Consider the following 13,546-nt stretch of genomic DNA (forward strand, 5'->3'; position numbering starts at 1 on the left):
AGCCTCACACGGGTGCCTGGCACGGCGTCGCCACCGCCTCCATGCTTCTGCAGAGGCCCTGCTCGAGTGGCCGGCCCATCTTTCGGCCAGGTCCCCGCGAGTCCCATGCCTCCCCCTTCCCGCCGGCCCTCCACGCAGACGCCACGCCCAAGCACCCCTGGGCCTGCCTCCCCGCACCCTGCTCGCTGCCGCCCCCTCTCCCTGCGATGGCTCTGCCCCGGTCCCTGATCCTCGTGGGGCACCCACCAGCCATGGCCCCAGGCAGCTTCGTCCCGCACTCTCACCCACGCACGCTGACGCCCACGGCCCCGGCAGGGGCGTCGAGGAAACCTCCTGCGGCGATGGCTAGCACGCGTCAGGCCACAGGTTCTCCTTTTGCCCAGGGGACTCAGCTTTGTCCCGTCGCCCCCGAGCGTGCCGCCCTCGCCGCAGGATGGTGCCCTTCGTCGGCCGTCCACTCCCCCACCCCACCCCCCAAAGGACACAGCCCTTCAACAGTCGTGAAACCCTTTGGGGTTACAGACGGGCTCAAGATTGGGCTAAGGGGAGATTGTGGGTGGCGATGACCCCCGGCGAGAGTTCCTGGGGACGACGATGACAGTCTGTGGAGAGGGATGGAGTTGATCCTGGACAGACAGATTGGAGAGAATGGCAAAGTAGGAGATGTCATATCTAGGGCAGGGGTGCGTGGAACAGGGCGCTGTGTGTGTGTGTGTCTGCGTGTCTGCGTGTGCACCCAGGTGCCCCCCTTTGGTTCGTTGTCGGGGAGAGACATCTGGGAAACCTTGCCTCACTCTGGTAGGATTGAGAGCTGTGGTCAGGCAAGGGAAACACCATGTTGGTCGGCGTGTCCACCCTGGCCGGCATCACTGCCTGGGGCGCATCTGCCACCTCCCGGCTGGTTGGCTGGGTTTTCCCGGCCGGCCCGCCCCGCCGGGATCTGTGTGCTCCCTCACTTCCCCCGCGCGGTGCTGTGACTCGCAGCACAGGCCCACATTCGTCTTCACCCCTTTGCCTCGGGGAGAGCGAAGAAGAACTCAAGAGCCTCTTGATGGAAGTGAAAGAGGAAAATGACAAAGTTGGCTTCAAACTCAACATTCAGAAAACTAAGCTCGTGGCATCCGGTCCCATCACTTCATGGCAAACAGATGGGGAAACAATGGCCACCGGGAGAGACGTCACTGAGGTGGGGGGGGGCTCCCCCAAATCACTGCAGCCGGTGGCCGCGGCCATGAAATTAAAAGACGTCCGCCTCTTGGGAGAAAAGCTCTGACCAAGCTAGCCAGCATGTCGAGAAGCAGAGACATGACTCTGCCACGAGGGTCCATCTCGTGGAAGCCACGGTCTGTCCAGCAGTCACGGACAGATGTGAGAGATGGAGCATAAAGAAAGCTGAGCGCTGAAGAATCGATGCTTTTGAACTGCGGTGTTGGAGAAGACTCTTGAGAGTCCCTTGGACTGCCAGGAGATCCAACCAGTCAATCCTAGAGGAAATCAGTCCTGAATATTCATGGGAAGCCCTGAGGCTGAAGCTGACACTTCATTCAGTCCTCTGGCCACCTGACGCAAAGGACTGACTCCCTGGAAAAGACCTCGACGGAAGGCAGGAGGAGACGGGGACGACACGCCACGCCAGAAGGTGAGATGGTTGGATGGCATCGCCGACTCGCTGGACCTGAGTTTGAGCAAGCTGCGGGAGTTGGTGATGGCCAGGGAAGCCTGGGCTGCTGCAGCGCACTGAGCGACTGAACCCATCGATACCGATGCCTCCCGGGCGCCGTGGTCCGCCTCCCAGAGCCCACTCAGGACCAGCACCCTCTTGGAGTCACCAGCGGCGCACGGGAGTCACAGCCAGCCCGGGACCTGGCACTCAATGGCCCAGCCGCCCAGAGAGGTGGCTGGCACGCGGGGCATGGGGAGGCAGGCGTGTCCGTGGCCACTGGCCCCACTCCCAGAGGCAGATCCCCCTCGCTCGTCTTCGGCCTGTGGCGACCACCACAGCCCACGCCCCGACCCCTACCCCCACCCGCCCTGTCCGACCCCTCCTCCTCCCCACCACCACTGACAGCAGGAGAACCAGCACAAGCCCAGGAGCATGGCGGCCGCCACCAGGGGCAGCAGCCGCCGCCCCTCAGGAGGGAGGGGGCGGGGGCTGGGGCTGGGAGGCCTCAGGCGGGTCGTGGTGGAAGCGGCGCGAGGTGGCCACTGCGGCCAAAAGGTTTGCCCCGGGGCACGGCGGGGCTGGCCTGAATCGTGCTTGGGCTGGAGGTGCAGGGTCCCGGGGCCTCTGTGGCAGCGCTGAGCAAGCGTAGGCTAAAAGGGTGGTGGGGTCGCCGGCGAGGAGATCGGCAGGTGGCGGGCGGAGGGGAAGAAGAAAGGCTTCCCTGACCGGGAATCGAACCCGGGCCGCGGCGGTGAGAGCGCCGAATCCTAACCACTAGACCACCAGGGAGCGTCGGGGTTCGGCCCTCGCCTGCTCCTGCCGAACCCAGCGCCTCCGGGCCGCCCGCCCGCCCGCCCGCCCGCGCCACCGTGGTGCCCACACTCGGCCTTGGCAAGGCAAGTCCAGCCGCCCGCCGGCCCTGTCAGTCCGCCTGCCCTGGCGGGCCGTCTTGCTCTCAGCAGCCTCAAAACACTGCGCGCGCCACCGGCTTCTCGCACACACGCCAAAAGCCGCGCGCCAGCTGCCTGGCTCCCTGCTCCCAGCTCTCTCTGCCCCGAACGCCCCAGCCGGGAGGGCGGCGGAGCTCAGCAAAAGGTCGGCCTGCTGCGTTGGCCGGGAATCGAACCCGGGTCAACTGCTTGGAAGGCAGCTATGCTCACCACTATACCACCAACGCTGCTCAGCCCGGGCCGCCGCCAGACGCCGGCCCCGGGCTCGCCCCAGCACACTCTCGCCGCAGCCGCCGCCGCATCCCTGCCCCGACGCCCCGTCAGCGGGAGGCTCTGCGCCGCCGCCGGCGCCACCAGCAGCCCACCAGCAACCCCATCCGCGCCAGCTCTACGCAGCGGCCGGGGTCCACCGGCCCCACCGCCCCGGGGCGGCGCTCCCGCGGCCTTGCGGCCCCCCGGCCGTTCGCTCCCCGCCGCGGCCCGCGAACGCCTCCGCCCTCACCCCCGGGGGGCAACGCGGGGCACGCGGCTTCCAGCAGCCAGCTGGCCAAAGCCCTTCTCCACCGTGCGCTGGGCGAGGCCACTTCCCACGACGACAGGGGGACACGGGAGCCAGCCGCCTGCAGGCGTCACGGCGCTCTGCCGCGCCGCGCCGGTCGCGAGCCTAGGAGCCCACTGAGGCAGCCCCTGTGGGCGGGCGGGCCGCAAGATCCGGCTATGGTCGGGCAAGGCCGTGGGGTGGCCAAGGAGGCCGTCGCTCCGCCGTGGCGACCGAGCGCCCGGCGACGACAGAGGGCTCAGGCTGGAGGGCTGCACCGGTAGAGGCGGTCGGCGGTGGCCAGGCGCCTGGTCCAAAGGCGGACGGAGGAGACGAAGGGCCCTTGGGGGCCAGGCGGCAGGACAGAGAGCCACCGCGGCCACCAAAAAGGCTGTGTTGCCTCCCCGTCGGGGAATCGAACCCCGGTCTCCCGCGTGACAGGCGGGGATACTCACCACTATACTAACGAGGACGGCGGCGACCGCCCTGCCGCCCGGCCCCTCTCGGGCTCTCGGGCTGCCTGCCCACGCCTCCCCCGTGCCCAGCACGGGCCCCGACCCGACCGCCCACCAAACCAACCGCCTCGGTCACAGAGGCGGCCCGCGACCCCGACACGGACCCGGACCCCCCGGGGCACCGGACACTCCTCGTGCGCGCCGCCTCTTGCCTCCAACGCGGCCATTCCGCCGGGAGAAGGGGGTCCGAGAAGGCAAGCGAGGCTGCGAGGACACGGTGGGCGCGCGCCGGCCCGCGTCTGGCGAGGAGGGGCGCGGGTGAGGAGGGGACGGCCCGCCAAGGGCCGGGCTGGGTCCGGGGCGCGACCGGCGGCGCAGCCAGGCGCCTCGGCCGGCCCCGTCGCTCACCCACGCCAGACGGCCGCCTGCCTGCCTGGCGCGGCGCACCGCGCGGCCCGCCACGGGCGCCGGGGCTCGCGCCGCGTCGGGTCTCAGCCAGGCGAGCGGCCACGCGCCCGCCCAGGCCCGCCGTCAGGATGGCCGAGCGGTCTAAGGCGCTGCGTTCAGGTCGCAGTCTCCCCTGGAGGCGTGGGTTCGAATCCCACTCCTGACAAGCCAGCCTTTTGGCCCGCCGGACAAACGCACCCGTCCTCCCCGCGCCACAGCCTTTCTCCACACACGCCCGCCCCCCGCCACCAGGAACCTTCAGTCCTTCTCAGCGCAGCTTTCCTCCCCAGGTGTCTGCGGCTGCAGCTGCTGCTTTTCCGGCCTCCCCGCCTGCGCCTCGCGCACCCTCGCCCACCCTCCCACTCGCAAGGCCCCACCCCGCCCCACCCCCGTCGGCGCCGACGCACGCGGCCCCGCGCCGGGTGGCGAGCCCTCCTCGCTTCGCGGGCGCCGCGACTTCTGCCTGCTGAACGGCCAAGTCGCTCTCGCAGCCTTGCTTCCACGTCCGCCCCCGGCCGCTCTCCCTCCGGCCGGCACCCTGTCGTCCGCGCCCGCGCCGCCGGCCCGCCTGCGCCACCCAGCCACACCCAGGCGGCCGAGCCCCCCCGCCTTGCCCGCCAGGGGGCTGCTGCGTGCCCTCCACGCTTCTCCGCCTTGCGGCCTCGGCCGGGCCACACCTGCCTGCCTCCCGCCCGGGACGCGCGCCACGCACCCTTGCTGCGGGCCGGCGAACACCGGCCTTCCGTGCACGAACCCGTCCCGGGAAGGGCGCTCGGCTGGGGTGGGAGCGGAAGCCCTGCGTGCCCGTCCAGCCCAGCCACAGGCGCCCAGCCCGCGCCCCGGCCCTCGGCGCCACCGCGCCCGTTCCCGGGGGGAGGGGGGGAAGCCGCCGCCCGGGCCGGAGCCAAGCGCGGCCTGGCGTGCTCCCTGCCTCAGCCGGCAGTCCCCGAGCCAGGAGCCGCTCTGCCCAAGGGCCCCTCCTCACCACCACCACCACCCACCCTGTCAGAGCGGAGCGCCCGCGAGCGCCGTCGGCCAGAGCGCAGGAGCCAGGCTCACAACGCCTTTGGGTCCTGGGGCCTGAGCGCCGCTCGGGGCGGCGGCGGGGGCGCCCCGGGGAGTCGCGCTCCCGCGCTCGCGAGCATCCAGCACAGGCCGAGCCCGGGGTCCCGGCCCCCGCCCGCAATGGCACGCTCCATCCCGCCCCTGCCGGAAAGCCAGCCCGCCAGAGGGGTTTTGGGTCGGGACCCGGCAGGTCGCTGAGAGGAACGTCGGCGCGCGGCCGCGGCGACCACGCAGCGCCTGCCCACGCAGACGGCGTCGGCTCCTGGCCCCCTCGGGCGACACCGACAGCGTCGCGGCGGCCGTGGTCGGCGCAGAAGGCGCGGGACCGGCCGAGTGGGCCGGCGGCCCGCCGCCCCGGGGTCCCTCCGAGAGCGCCGCGCCCTGGGGTCCTGCACGTGCCCGGACCCTGGCTTTGAGGTCGGCCGCCCGTCGTCTCCTGCTCGGATGGAGCAGACAGATGCCCACTGGGCGAGCGGTGAGCAGTGACGGGCGGGTGTTGGCCAGCGCCTCTGGGGCGGCGTCGGGCGGCGGCGGCCACCGGTGCATGGGTGGTTCAGTGGTAGAATTCTCGCCTGCCACGCGGGAGGCCCGGGTTCGATTCCCGGCCCATGCAACCCCAGCGTCCCCTTTTGGTCCCGCACTGCAGTCCCAGAGCCGAGCTAGGTCTGCCCGCTCCAAGGCGCTCAAGGGAGCGCTCCTGCAACCGCTGGCTGCTACCTGCCGCCCGCTGCCTCTCCCACGCAGCTGCCCACGACCCCTCCCGCCCCCACACACGGCCCTGCTGCCAAGCCGCTGTGGCCCCAAGCCCTGCGGGCTCAGCCGCCCGTGTGCCCAGACACCTCCCTTGTGGTTGCTGGCTTCCTCACGCGGACCCAGCCGGTGGCTCACGGATTGCGCTGGAAGGCACACCCCACCTCTGGCAGCCGCCGGCCCCACCTCTTCACCTTTCCCAACGTCTGTCTCCAAGCTCCCTGGCTCACTCTCGCCACACTCCGAGAATCAATCACCCTCCGTTTGCACAGCCAGGAGCAAGGAAGTTGCCACATCTGGCAAGGATACCTCCCTTTTCCCTGGAGGGTCCCTGGAGCATCAGCTTGCAGGAGGAGTTCCTCAGACGTCCACATGCTCCCGGCCCTGGGCCCAGATCGGTTTCCAACAGCAACGCCCTCACCACCTCACACACCACCCCCTCCCCTGAAACCCTCTTGCCCGCCTCACCTCAGCATCAGCCCTGCTCCGCCAGTAACACCACCTCAGCCTGCACCCTCACCATCCCCCTGCTCCCCCAAACGCACCCATCCCACCCACCCCCACCCCTGCTCCCCACCTCCCCCATCTCCACTGCCCCCCTCCCGCCCACGCGCGCGCCCGGTTCCTCCATGAGCCATCCCAAATCCTACTCTTGTCAAGGAACCCGCCTCTGCCTTTGGCCCACTGGCCCGTCTCCCCCCAACCCCAACCCCAACCCTTGGGCTCTTCCTTTTTCTGCTTCTTCCAACGCCAGTAGACCTGATTTCCTTTCCCGGGTTAGTCTCAGGTGCACGGCACAGTGATTCAGTCCCCTGTTCTTTTCCAGGTGATTTTCCAGTGTAGGTTGAGGCGAGATACGAATACAGATCTCATGCTACGGAGGAAAGCTTTGTTGCTTATCTCCTGTAGGTATACTAGCTCCTCTCTCTTGATCCGCCTCCAACTTCGTCCGTCCGCTGCCTTTCCCCTTGGGTAGCCCTATGGACGTTTTCTATGTCTGAAGGTCGTTTTCCCTTTTGCACATAGATTCATTTGCATTCGTTGGCAGAGTCCACAGAGCTTTGTCCCTCTGCACCCGACTCACTTCACTCAGTGGACCCTTCTGTGGGTCCGTCCAGCGTCGCGGCCCGTGGCGATGGCCGCTCCTCCTTGACGGCTGCGTCATATTCCACGGTACACATATACCTCTTCTTCTCGTGCCGGCCACGTGCCGCCGGGCACTTGGGCGTTCCCCATGTCTCGGCTCTGGCACAGAGGGCTGCGATGACCCTGGGGGATGCCTGCATCTCCTCCCAGCAGGGGTGATGTCTTTTCCCGATGGGTACCCGGGATTGGGTTTGCTGGATCACAGCGTAAGCTCTTCTTTTGCCTATTGCTGGACTGATCCTCGACTGATTGACTTCCAGGGAGCAGTAGATGTTGTTCTGGAAGTGTAGCTGGTCTACACCCTGCTGTCCGTTTCCGCTGGACAGCGTCGTGATTCCGTCCTGTGTGTGTAGGATGATGTTTTCAGATCGCTTTCCATTACAGGGGGTGACAGGCGATTGCATCCTGTTCCCTGTGGTATCCGGTGTGTCTTTGCTGGTCGTCTCCTTTCTACTCAGCACGAGTACGGTATATCCGTTGAGCCCGGCTCTTCATTCATCCCTCCGTCCCTGACTTTGCCCTTGGGAAGCCCGAAGCTGCTTTCCTGTGTCTCGGGGGCTGTCGCTGCTTGGCACAGGGATGAATTTGTACAACACTTTCGATTCCACCCATCTGTGACCTTGTCTGTTCGACTCCCCTCACCAAGGGTCATATTCTGCAGCTCCGGCCGCTGTTGCTGCCAGTGACACTATGTGACTCTTGTGGACGGCTCAGTGACATCCTGTTCTCTCCCTGTCTCTGACAGCGCATCTTCGTGGGTGAGCCGCTGGGGATGGGCACTAGGGGTTTCTCCCTGTCTTGGCTACGGCAAATGGTGCTGCCACGACCGTGGGGTTTGCATGTGCCTTTCTGAATGAAGAGTTGAGCCTTTCACGGATATGGACCCCGCTCGCCTGTCTCCCGCTTACTCAGTTACCTATGGTATTCAGTGTCCTTTTGAAAGCTTACTCCAAAGTCATAGTAGCGGTTGTTGTGGAAGTAGAGTGGATTTCCAACATTGGGCTCCTTTCCGATGGACTGCAACGTGATTCTGTTTCCCAGGTACAGATTTCAGATTTCATGTATGTTTTCAGACTCTTTTCCACTTGAGGTTATTACAGGGTACTGACTCTTATTGCCTGTGTTGAACTGGACAACCTTGGTGCGTCTCCCATCATAGGCGGTCCTGCGTATCTGTTCGTTGCAGCTCCAGAGTCATCCCTCCACCGCTGCCCTTCCGCCTGCCTTACACCAAGGCGGTTTTCTGCGTGAGCCGGTCTCTCTTCGGCAAATAGGTTCGTTTTGTATTCTTTTACACGTTCCACATGCTTTTGTCCAACTCGGTCTGACATTCTTCACCAAGTCTAAGAGTCTCTAGGTCCATCATTGCTTGTGACAAATGGCAATCCTTTCCTTTTCTCTTTAGGACCGAGTGATCGTTCCTTGGGACATCTATGCCACATCTTCTTGGGCCCGCCGTTCGAGGACGGGCACTGGGGTTTCTTCCGTGTCGTGGCTATGGCAAATAGTGCTGCAGTGTGCACGGCGAGTATGGACCTTTAGACCTCTCCGAGGTTTGTTCTCTGCGGGTGTGCACCCAGGACGGGGTGTGCTCGGTCAGATGGGAGCTCTCTTTGGTCCTCATGAAACCCCAGGCATCCCCGCTGCCAACCACCACCCACCATCCCACCCTGAGCCCCCAGCAATGGCACACCCGAGACTGGACATCTGGTCCTGGTGAGTGGGGACTTGGGTCTCTGGGGCGGGACGGTGGGCCCACCCTGTTCCGACCGGGTCTGGCCCCCGTCTGGCACTCCGTTTCTGTGGCTCGCTTGCCAGCGTCCTAGCCAGCGCCCGGAGCCCCAGCCCACCGCCGAGCCTGAGCAACCTGCGGCACCGCGCGCCAGCCCGCCCACACGGCGTGCTCTCCCACCACCTCCCTCACGCCACAGCCCCCTCAGGGTCACCGCCTGCCCTCTGCCTCTCCCGCCAGACCCCAGGCTCGGCCCCATCTACCCGCCACCGTCCCCCTGCAGCCCCGGGCCATCCCTCACACGCCCTGCCCTGCCCTGGCGTTCACCAGTGCGGGCCTGCCTCCAGCTCCGCAGACCCACCCCTGCCACCCGCCCACCCCGACCGCAGACCTGTCCCAGCCTCACACGGGTGCCTGGCACGGCGTCGCCACCGCCTCCATGCTTCTGCAGAGGCCCTGCTCGAGTGGCCGGCCCATCTTTCGGCCAGGTCCCCGCGAGTCCCATGCCTCCCCCTTCCCGCCGGCCCTCCACGCAGACGCCACGCCCAAGCACCCCTGGGCCTGCCTCCCCGCACCCTGCTCGCTGCCGCCCCCTCTCCCTGCGATGGCTCTGCCCCGGTCCCTGATCCTCGTGGGGCACCCACCAGCCATGGCCCCAGGCAGCTTCGTCCCGCACTCTCACCCACGCACGCTGACGCCCACGGCCCCGGCAGGGGCGTCGAGGAAACCTCCTGCGGCGATGGCTAGCACGCGTCAGGCCACAGGTTCTCCTTTTGCCCAGGGGACTCAGCTTTGTCCCGTCGCCCCCGAGCGTGCCGCCCTCGCCGCAGGATGGTGCCCTTCGTCGGCCGTCCACTCCCCCACCCCACCCCCCAAAGGACACAGCCCTTCAACAGTCGTGAAACCCTTTGGGGTTACAGACGGGCTCAAGATTGGGCTAAGGGGAGATTGTGGGTGGCGATGACCCCCGGCGAGAGTTCCTGGGGACGACGATGACAGTCTGTGGAGAGGGATGGAGTTGATCCTGGACAGACAGATTGGAGAGAATGGCAAAGTAGGAGATGTCATATCTAGGGCAGGGGTGCGTGGAACAGGGCGCTGTGTGTGTGTGTGTCTGCGTGTCTGCGTGTGCACCCAGGTGCCCCCCTTTGGTTCGTTGTCGGGGAGGGACATCTGGGAAACCTTGCCTCACTCTGGTAGGATTGAGAGCTGTGGTCAGGCAAGGGAAACACCATGTTGGTCGGCGTGTCCACCCTGGCCGGCATCACTGCCTGGGGCGCATCTGCCACCTCCCGGCTGGTTGGCTGGGTTTTCCCGGCCGGCCCGCCCCGCCGGGATCTGTGTGCTCCCTCACTTCCCCCGCGCGGTGCTGTGACTCGCAGCACAGGCCCACATTCGTCTTCACCCCTTTGCCTCGGGGAGAGCGAAGAAGAACTCAAGAGCCTCTTGATGGAAGTGAAAGAGGAAAATGACAAAGTTGGCTTCAAACTCAACATTCAGAAAACTAAGCTCGTGGCATCCGGTCCCATCACTTCATGGCAAACAGATGGGGAAACAATGGCCACCGGGAGAGACGTCACTGAGGTGGGGGGGGGCTCCCCCAAATCACTGCAGCCGGTGGCCGCGGCCATGAAATTAAAAGACGTCCGCCTCTTGGGAGAAAAGCTCTGACCAAGCTAGCCAGCATGTCGAGAAGCAGAGACATGACTCTGCCACGAGGGTCCATCTCGTGGAAGCCACGGTCTGTCCAGCAGTCACGGACAGATGTGAGAGATGGAGCATAAAGAAAGCTGAGCGCTGAAGAATCGATGCTTTTGAACTGCGGTGTTGGAGAAGACTCTTGAGAGTCCCTTGGACTGCCAGGAGATCCAACCAGTCAATCCTAGAGGAAATCAGTCCTGAATATTCATGGGAAGCCCTGAGGCTGAAGCTGACACTTCATTCAGTCCTCTGGCCACCTGACGCAAAGGACTGACTCCCTGGAAAAGACCTCGACGGAAGGCAGGAGGAGACGGGGACGACACGCCACGCCAGAAGGTGAGATGGTTGGATGGCATCGCCGACTCGCTGGACCTGAGTTTGAGCAAGCTGCGGGAGTTGGTGATGGCCAGGGAAGCCTGGGCTGCTGCAGCGCACTGAGCGACTGAACCCATCGATACCGATGCCTCCCGGGCGCCGTGGTCCGCCTCCCAGAGCCCACTCAGGACCAGCACCCTCTTGGAGTCACCAGCGGCGCACGGGAGTCACAGCCAGCCCGGGACCTGGCACTCAATGGCCCAGCCGCCCAGAGAGGTGGCTGGCACGCGGGGCATGGGGAGGCAGGCGTGTCCGTGGCCACTGGCCCCACTCCCAGAGGCAGATCCCCCTCGCTCGTCTTCGGCTGTGGCCACCGCCGCGGCCGCTGCCGGCCCGCGCTGGCGACCACCACAGCCCACGCCCCGACCCCTACCCCCACCCGCCCTGTCCGACCCCTCCTCCTCCCCACCACCACTGACAGCAGGAGAACCAGCACAAGCCCAGGAGCATGGCGGCCGCCACCAGGGGCAGCAGCCGCCGCCCCTCAGGAGGGAGGGGGCGGGGGCTGGGGCTGGGAGGCCTCAGGCGGGTCGTGGTGGAAGCGGCGCGAGGTGGCCACTGCGGCCAAAAGGTTTGCCCCGGGGCACGGCGGGGCTGGCCTGAATCGTGCTTGGGCTGGAGGTGCAGGGTCCCGGGGCCTCTGTGGCAGCGCTGAGCAAGCGTAGGCTAAAAGGGTGGTGGGGTCGCCGGCGAGGAGATCGGCAGGTGGCGGGCGGAGGGGAAGAAGAAAGGCTTCCCTGACCGGGAATCGAACCCGGGCCGCGGCGGTGAGAGCGCCGAATCCTAACCACTAGACCACCAGGGAGCGTCGGGGTTCGGCCCTCGCCTGCTCCTGCCGAACCCAGCGCCTCCGGGCCGCCCGCCCGCCCGCCCGCCCGCGCCACCGTGGTGCCCACACTCGGCCTTGGCAAGGCAAGTCCAGCCGCCCGCCGGCCCTGTCAGTCCGCCTGCCCTGGCGGGCCGTCTTGCTCTCAGCAGCCTCAAAACACTGCGCGCGCCACCGGCTTCTCGCACACACGCCAAAAGCCGCGCGCCAGCTGCCTGGCTCCCTGCTCCCAGCTCTCTCTGCCCCGAACGCCCCAGCCGGGAGGGCGGCGGAGCTCAGCAAAAGGTCGGCCTGCTGCGTTGGCCGGGAATCGAACCCGGGTCAACTGCTTGGAAGGCAGCTATGCTCACCACTATACCACCAACGCTGCTCAGCCCGGGCCGCCGCCAGACGCCGGCCCCGGGCTCGCCCCAGCACACTCTCGCCGCAGCCGCCGCCGCATCCCTGCCCCGACGCCCCGTCAGCGGGAGGCTCTGCGCCGCCGCCGGCGCCACCAGCAGCCCACCAGCAACCCCATCCGCGCCAGCTCTACGCAGCGGCCGGGGTCCACCGGCCCCACCGCCCCGGGGCGGCGCTCCCGCGGCCTTGCGGCCCCCCGGCCGTTCGCTCCCCGCCGCGGCCCGCGAACGCCTCCGCCCTCACCCCCGGGGGGCAACGCGGGGCACGCGGCTTCCAGCAGCCAGCTGGCCAAAGCCCTTCTCCACCGTGCGCTGGGCGAGGCCACTTCCCACGACGACAGGGGGACACGGGAGCCAGCCGCCTGCAGGCGTCACGGCGCTCTGCCGCGCCGCGCCGGTCGCGAGCCTAGGAGCCCACTGAGGCAGCCCCTGTGGGCGGGCGGGCCGCAAGATCCGGCTATGGTCGGGCAAGGCCGTGGGGTGGCCAAGGAGGCCGTCGCTCCGCCGTGGCGACCGAGCGCCCGGCGACGACAGAGGGCTCAGGCTGGAGGGCTGCACCGGTAGAGGCGGTCGGCGGTGGCCAGGCGCCTGGTCCAAAGGCGGACGGAGGAGACGAAGGGCCCTTGGGGGCCAGGCGGCAGGACAGAGAGCCACCGCGGCCACCAAAAAGGCTGTGTTGCCTCCCCGTCGGGGAATCGAACCCCGGTCTCCCGCGTGACAGGCGGGGATACTCACCACTATACTAACGAGGACGGCGGCGACCGCCCTGCCGCCCGGCCCCTCTCGGGCTCTCGGGCTGCCTGCCCACGCCTCCCCCGTGCCCAGCACGTGCCCAGCACGGGCCCCGACCCGACCGCCCACCAAACCAACCGCCTCGGTCACAGAGGCGGCCCGCGACCCCGACACGGACCCGGACCCCCCGGGGCACCGGACACTCCTCGTGCGCGCCGCCTCTTGCCTCCAACGCGGCCATTCCGCCGGGAGAAGGGGGTCCGAGAAGGCAAGCGAGGCTGCGAGGACACGGTGGGCGCGCGCCGGCCCGCGTCTGGCGAGGAGGGGCGCGGGTGAGGAGGGGACGGCCCGCCAAGGGCCGGGCTGGGTCCGGGGCGCGACCGGCGGCGCAGCCAGGCGCCTCGGCCGGCCCCGTCGCTCACCCACGCCAGACGGCCGCCTGCCTGCCTGGCGCGGCGCACCGCGCGGCCCGCCACGGGCGCCGGGGCTCGCGCCGCGTCGGGTCTCAGCCAGGCGAGCGGCCACGCGCCCGCCCAGGCCCGCCGTCAGGATGGCCGAGCGGTCTAAGGCGCTGCGTTCAGGTCGCAGTCTCCCCTGGAGGCGTGGGTTCGAATCCCACTCCTGACAAGCCAGCCTTTTGGCCCGCCGGACAAACGCACCCGTCCTCCCCGCGCCACAGCCTTTCTCCACACACGCCCGCCCCCCGCCACCAGGAACCTTCAGTCCTTCTCAGCGCAGCTTTCCTCCCCAGGTGTCTGCGGCTGCAGC

General features: G+C 67.6%; 1 protein-coding gene and 9 non-coding genes across 10 annotated transcripts; 4 read left to right on the forward strand and 6 right to left on the reverse strand.

The window, feature by feature from the left end:
• Window positions 1-835: 835 nt before the first annotated feature.
• LOC122676379 (basic proline-rich protein-like) lies at window positions 836-6,364 on the forward strand. The gene is made up of 8 exons (XM_043875555.1): window positions 836-901; window positions 2,069-2,218; window positions 2,493-2,758; window positions 2,904-3,333; window positions 3,436-5,241; window positions 5,309-5,677; window positions 5,863-6,130; window positions 6,342-6,364. The coding sequence occupies exons 1-8, from the start codon at window positions 836-838 to the stop codon at window positions 6,362-6,364; spliced, it is 3,378 nt and encodes a 1,125-aa protein (XP_043731490.1).
• On the reverse strand, window positions 2,381-2,452 carry TRNAE-CUC. The gene has a single exon. It is a non-coding gene; the product is annotated as a tRNA-Glu (tRNA).
• Window positions 2,769-2,840, reverse strand: TRNAG-UCC. Its single transcript has one exon. It is a non-coding gene; the product is annotated as a tRNA-Gly (tRNA).
• TRNAD-GUC lies at window positions 3,552-3,623 on the reverse strand. Its single transcript has one exon. It is a non-coding gene; the product is annotated as a tRNA-Asp (tRNA).
• TRNAL-CAG lies at window positions 4,137-4,219 on the forward strand. The gene has a single exon. It is a non-coding gene; the product is annotated as a tRNA-Leu (tRNA).
• Window positions 5,661-5,731, forward strand: TRNAG-GCC. The gene has a single exon. It is a non-coding gene; the product is annotated as a tRNA-Gly (tRNA).
• Window positions 6,365-11,555: 5,191 nt separating the features above from the next.
• On the reverse strand, window positions 11,556-11,627 carry TRNAE-CUC. Its single transcript has one exon. It is a non-coding gene; the product is annotated as a tRNA-Glu (tRNA).
• Window positions 11,628-11,943: 316 nt separating this feature from the next.
• On the reverse strand, window positions 11,944-12,015 carry TRNAG-UCC. The gene has a single exon. It is a non-coding gene; the product is annotated as a tRNA-Gly (tRNA).
• A 711-nt stretch (window positions 12,016-12,726) lies between these two features.
• TRNAD-GUC lies at window positions 12,727-12,798 on the reverse strand. The gene has a single exon. It is a non-coding gene; the product is annotated as a tRNA-Asp (tRNA).
• Window positions 12,799-13,322: 524 nt separating this feature from the next.
• Window positions 13,323-13,405, forward strand: TRNAL-CAG. Its single transcript has one exon. It is a non-coding gene; the product is annotated as a tRNA-Leu (tRNA).
• Window positions 13,406-13,546: the final 141 nt, after the last annotated feature.

Source organism: Cervus elaphus, chromosome 20 (genome assembly GCF_910594005.1).
Source record: "Cervus elaphus chromosome 20, mCerEla1.1, whole genome shotgun sequence".
Lineage (NCBI taxonomy): Eukaryota > Metazoa > Chordata > Mammalia > Artiodactyla > Cervidae > Cervus > Cervus elaphus.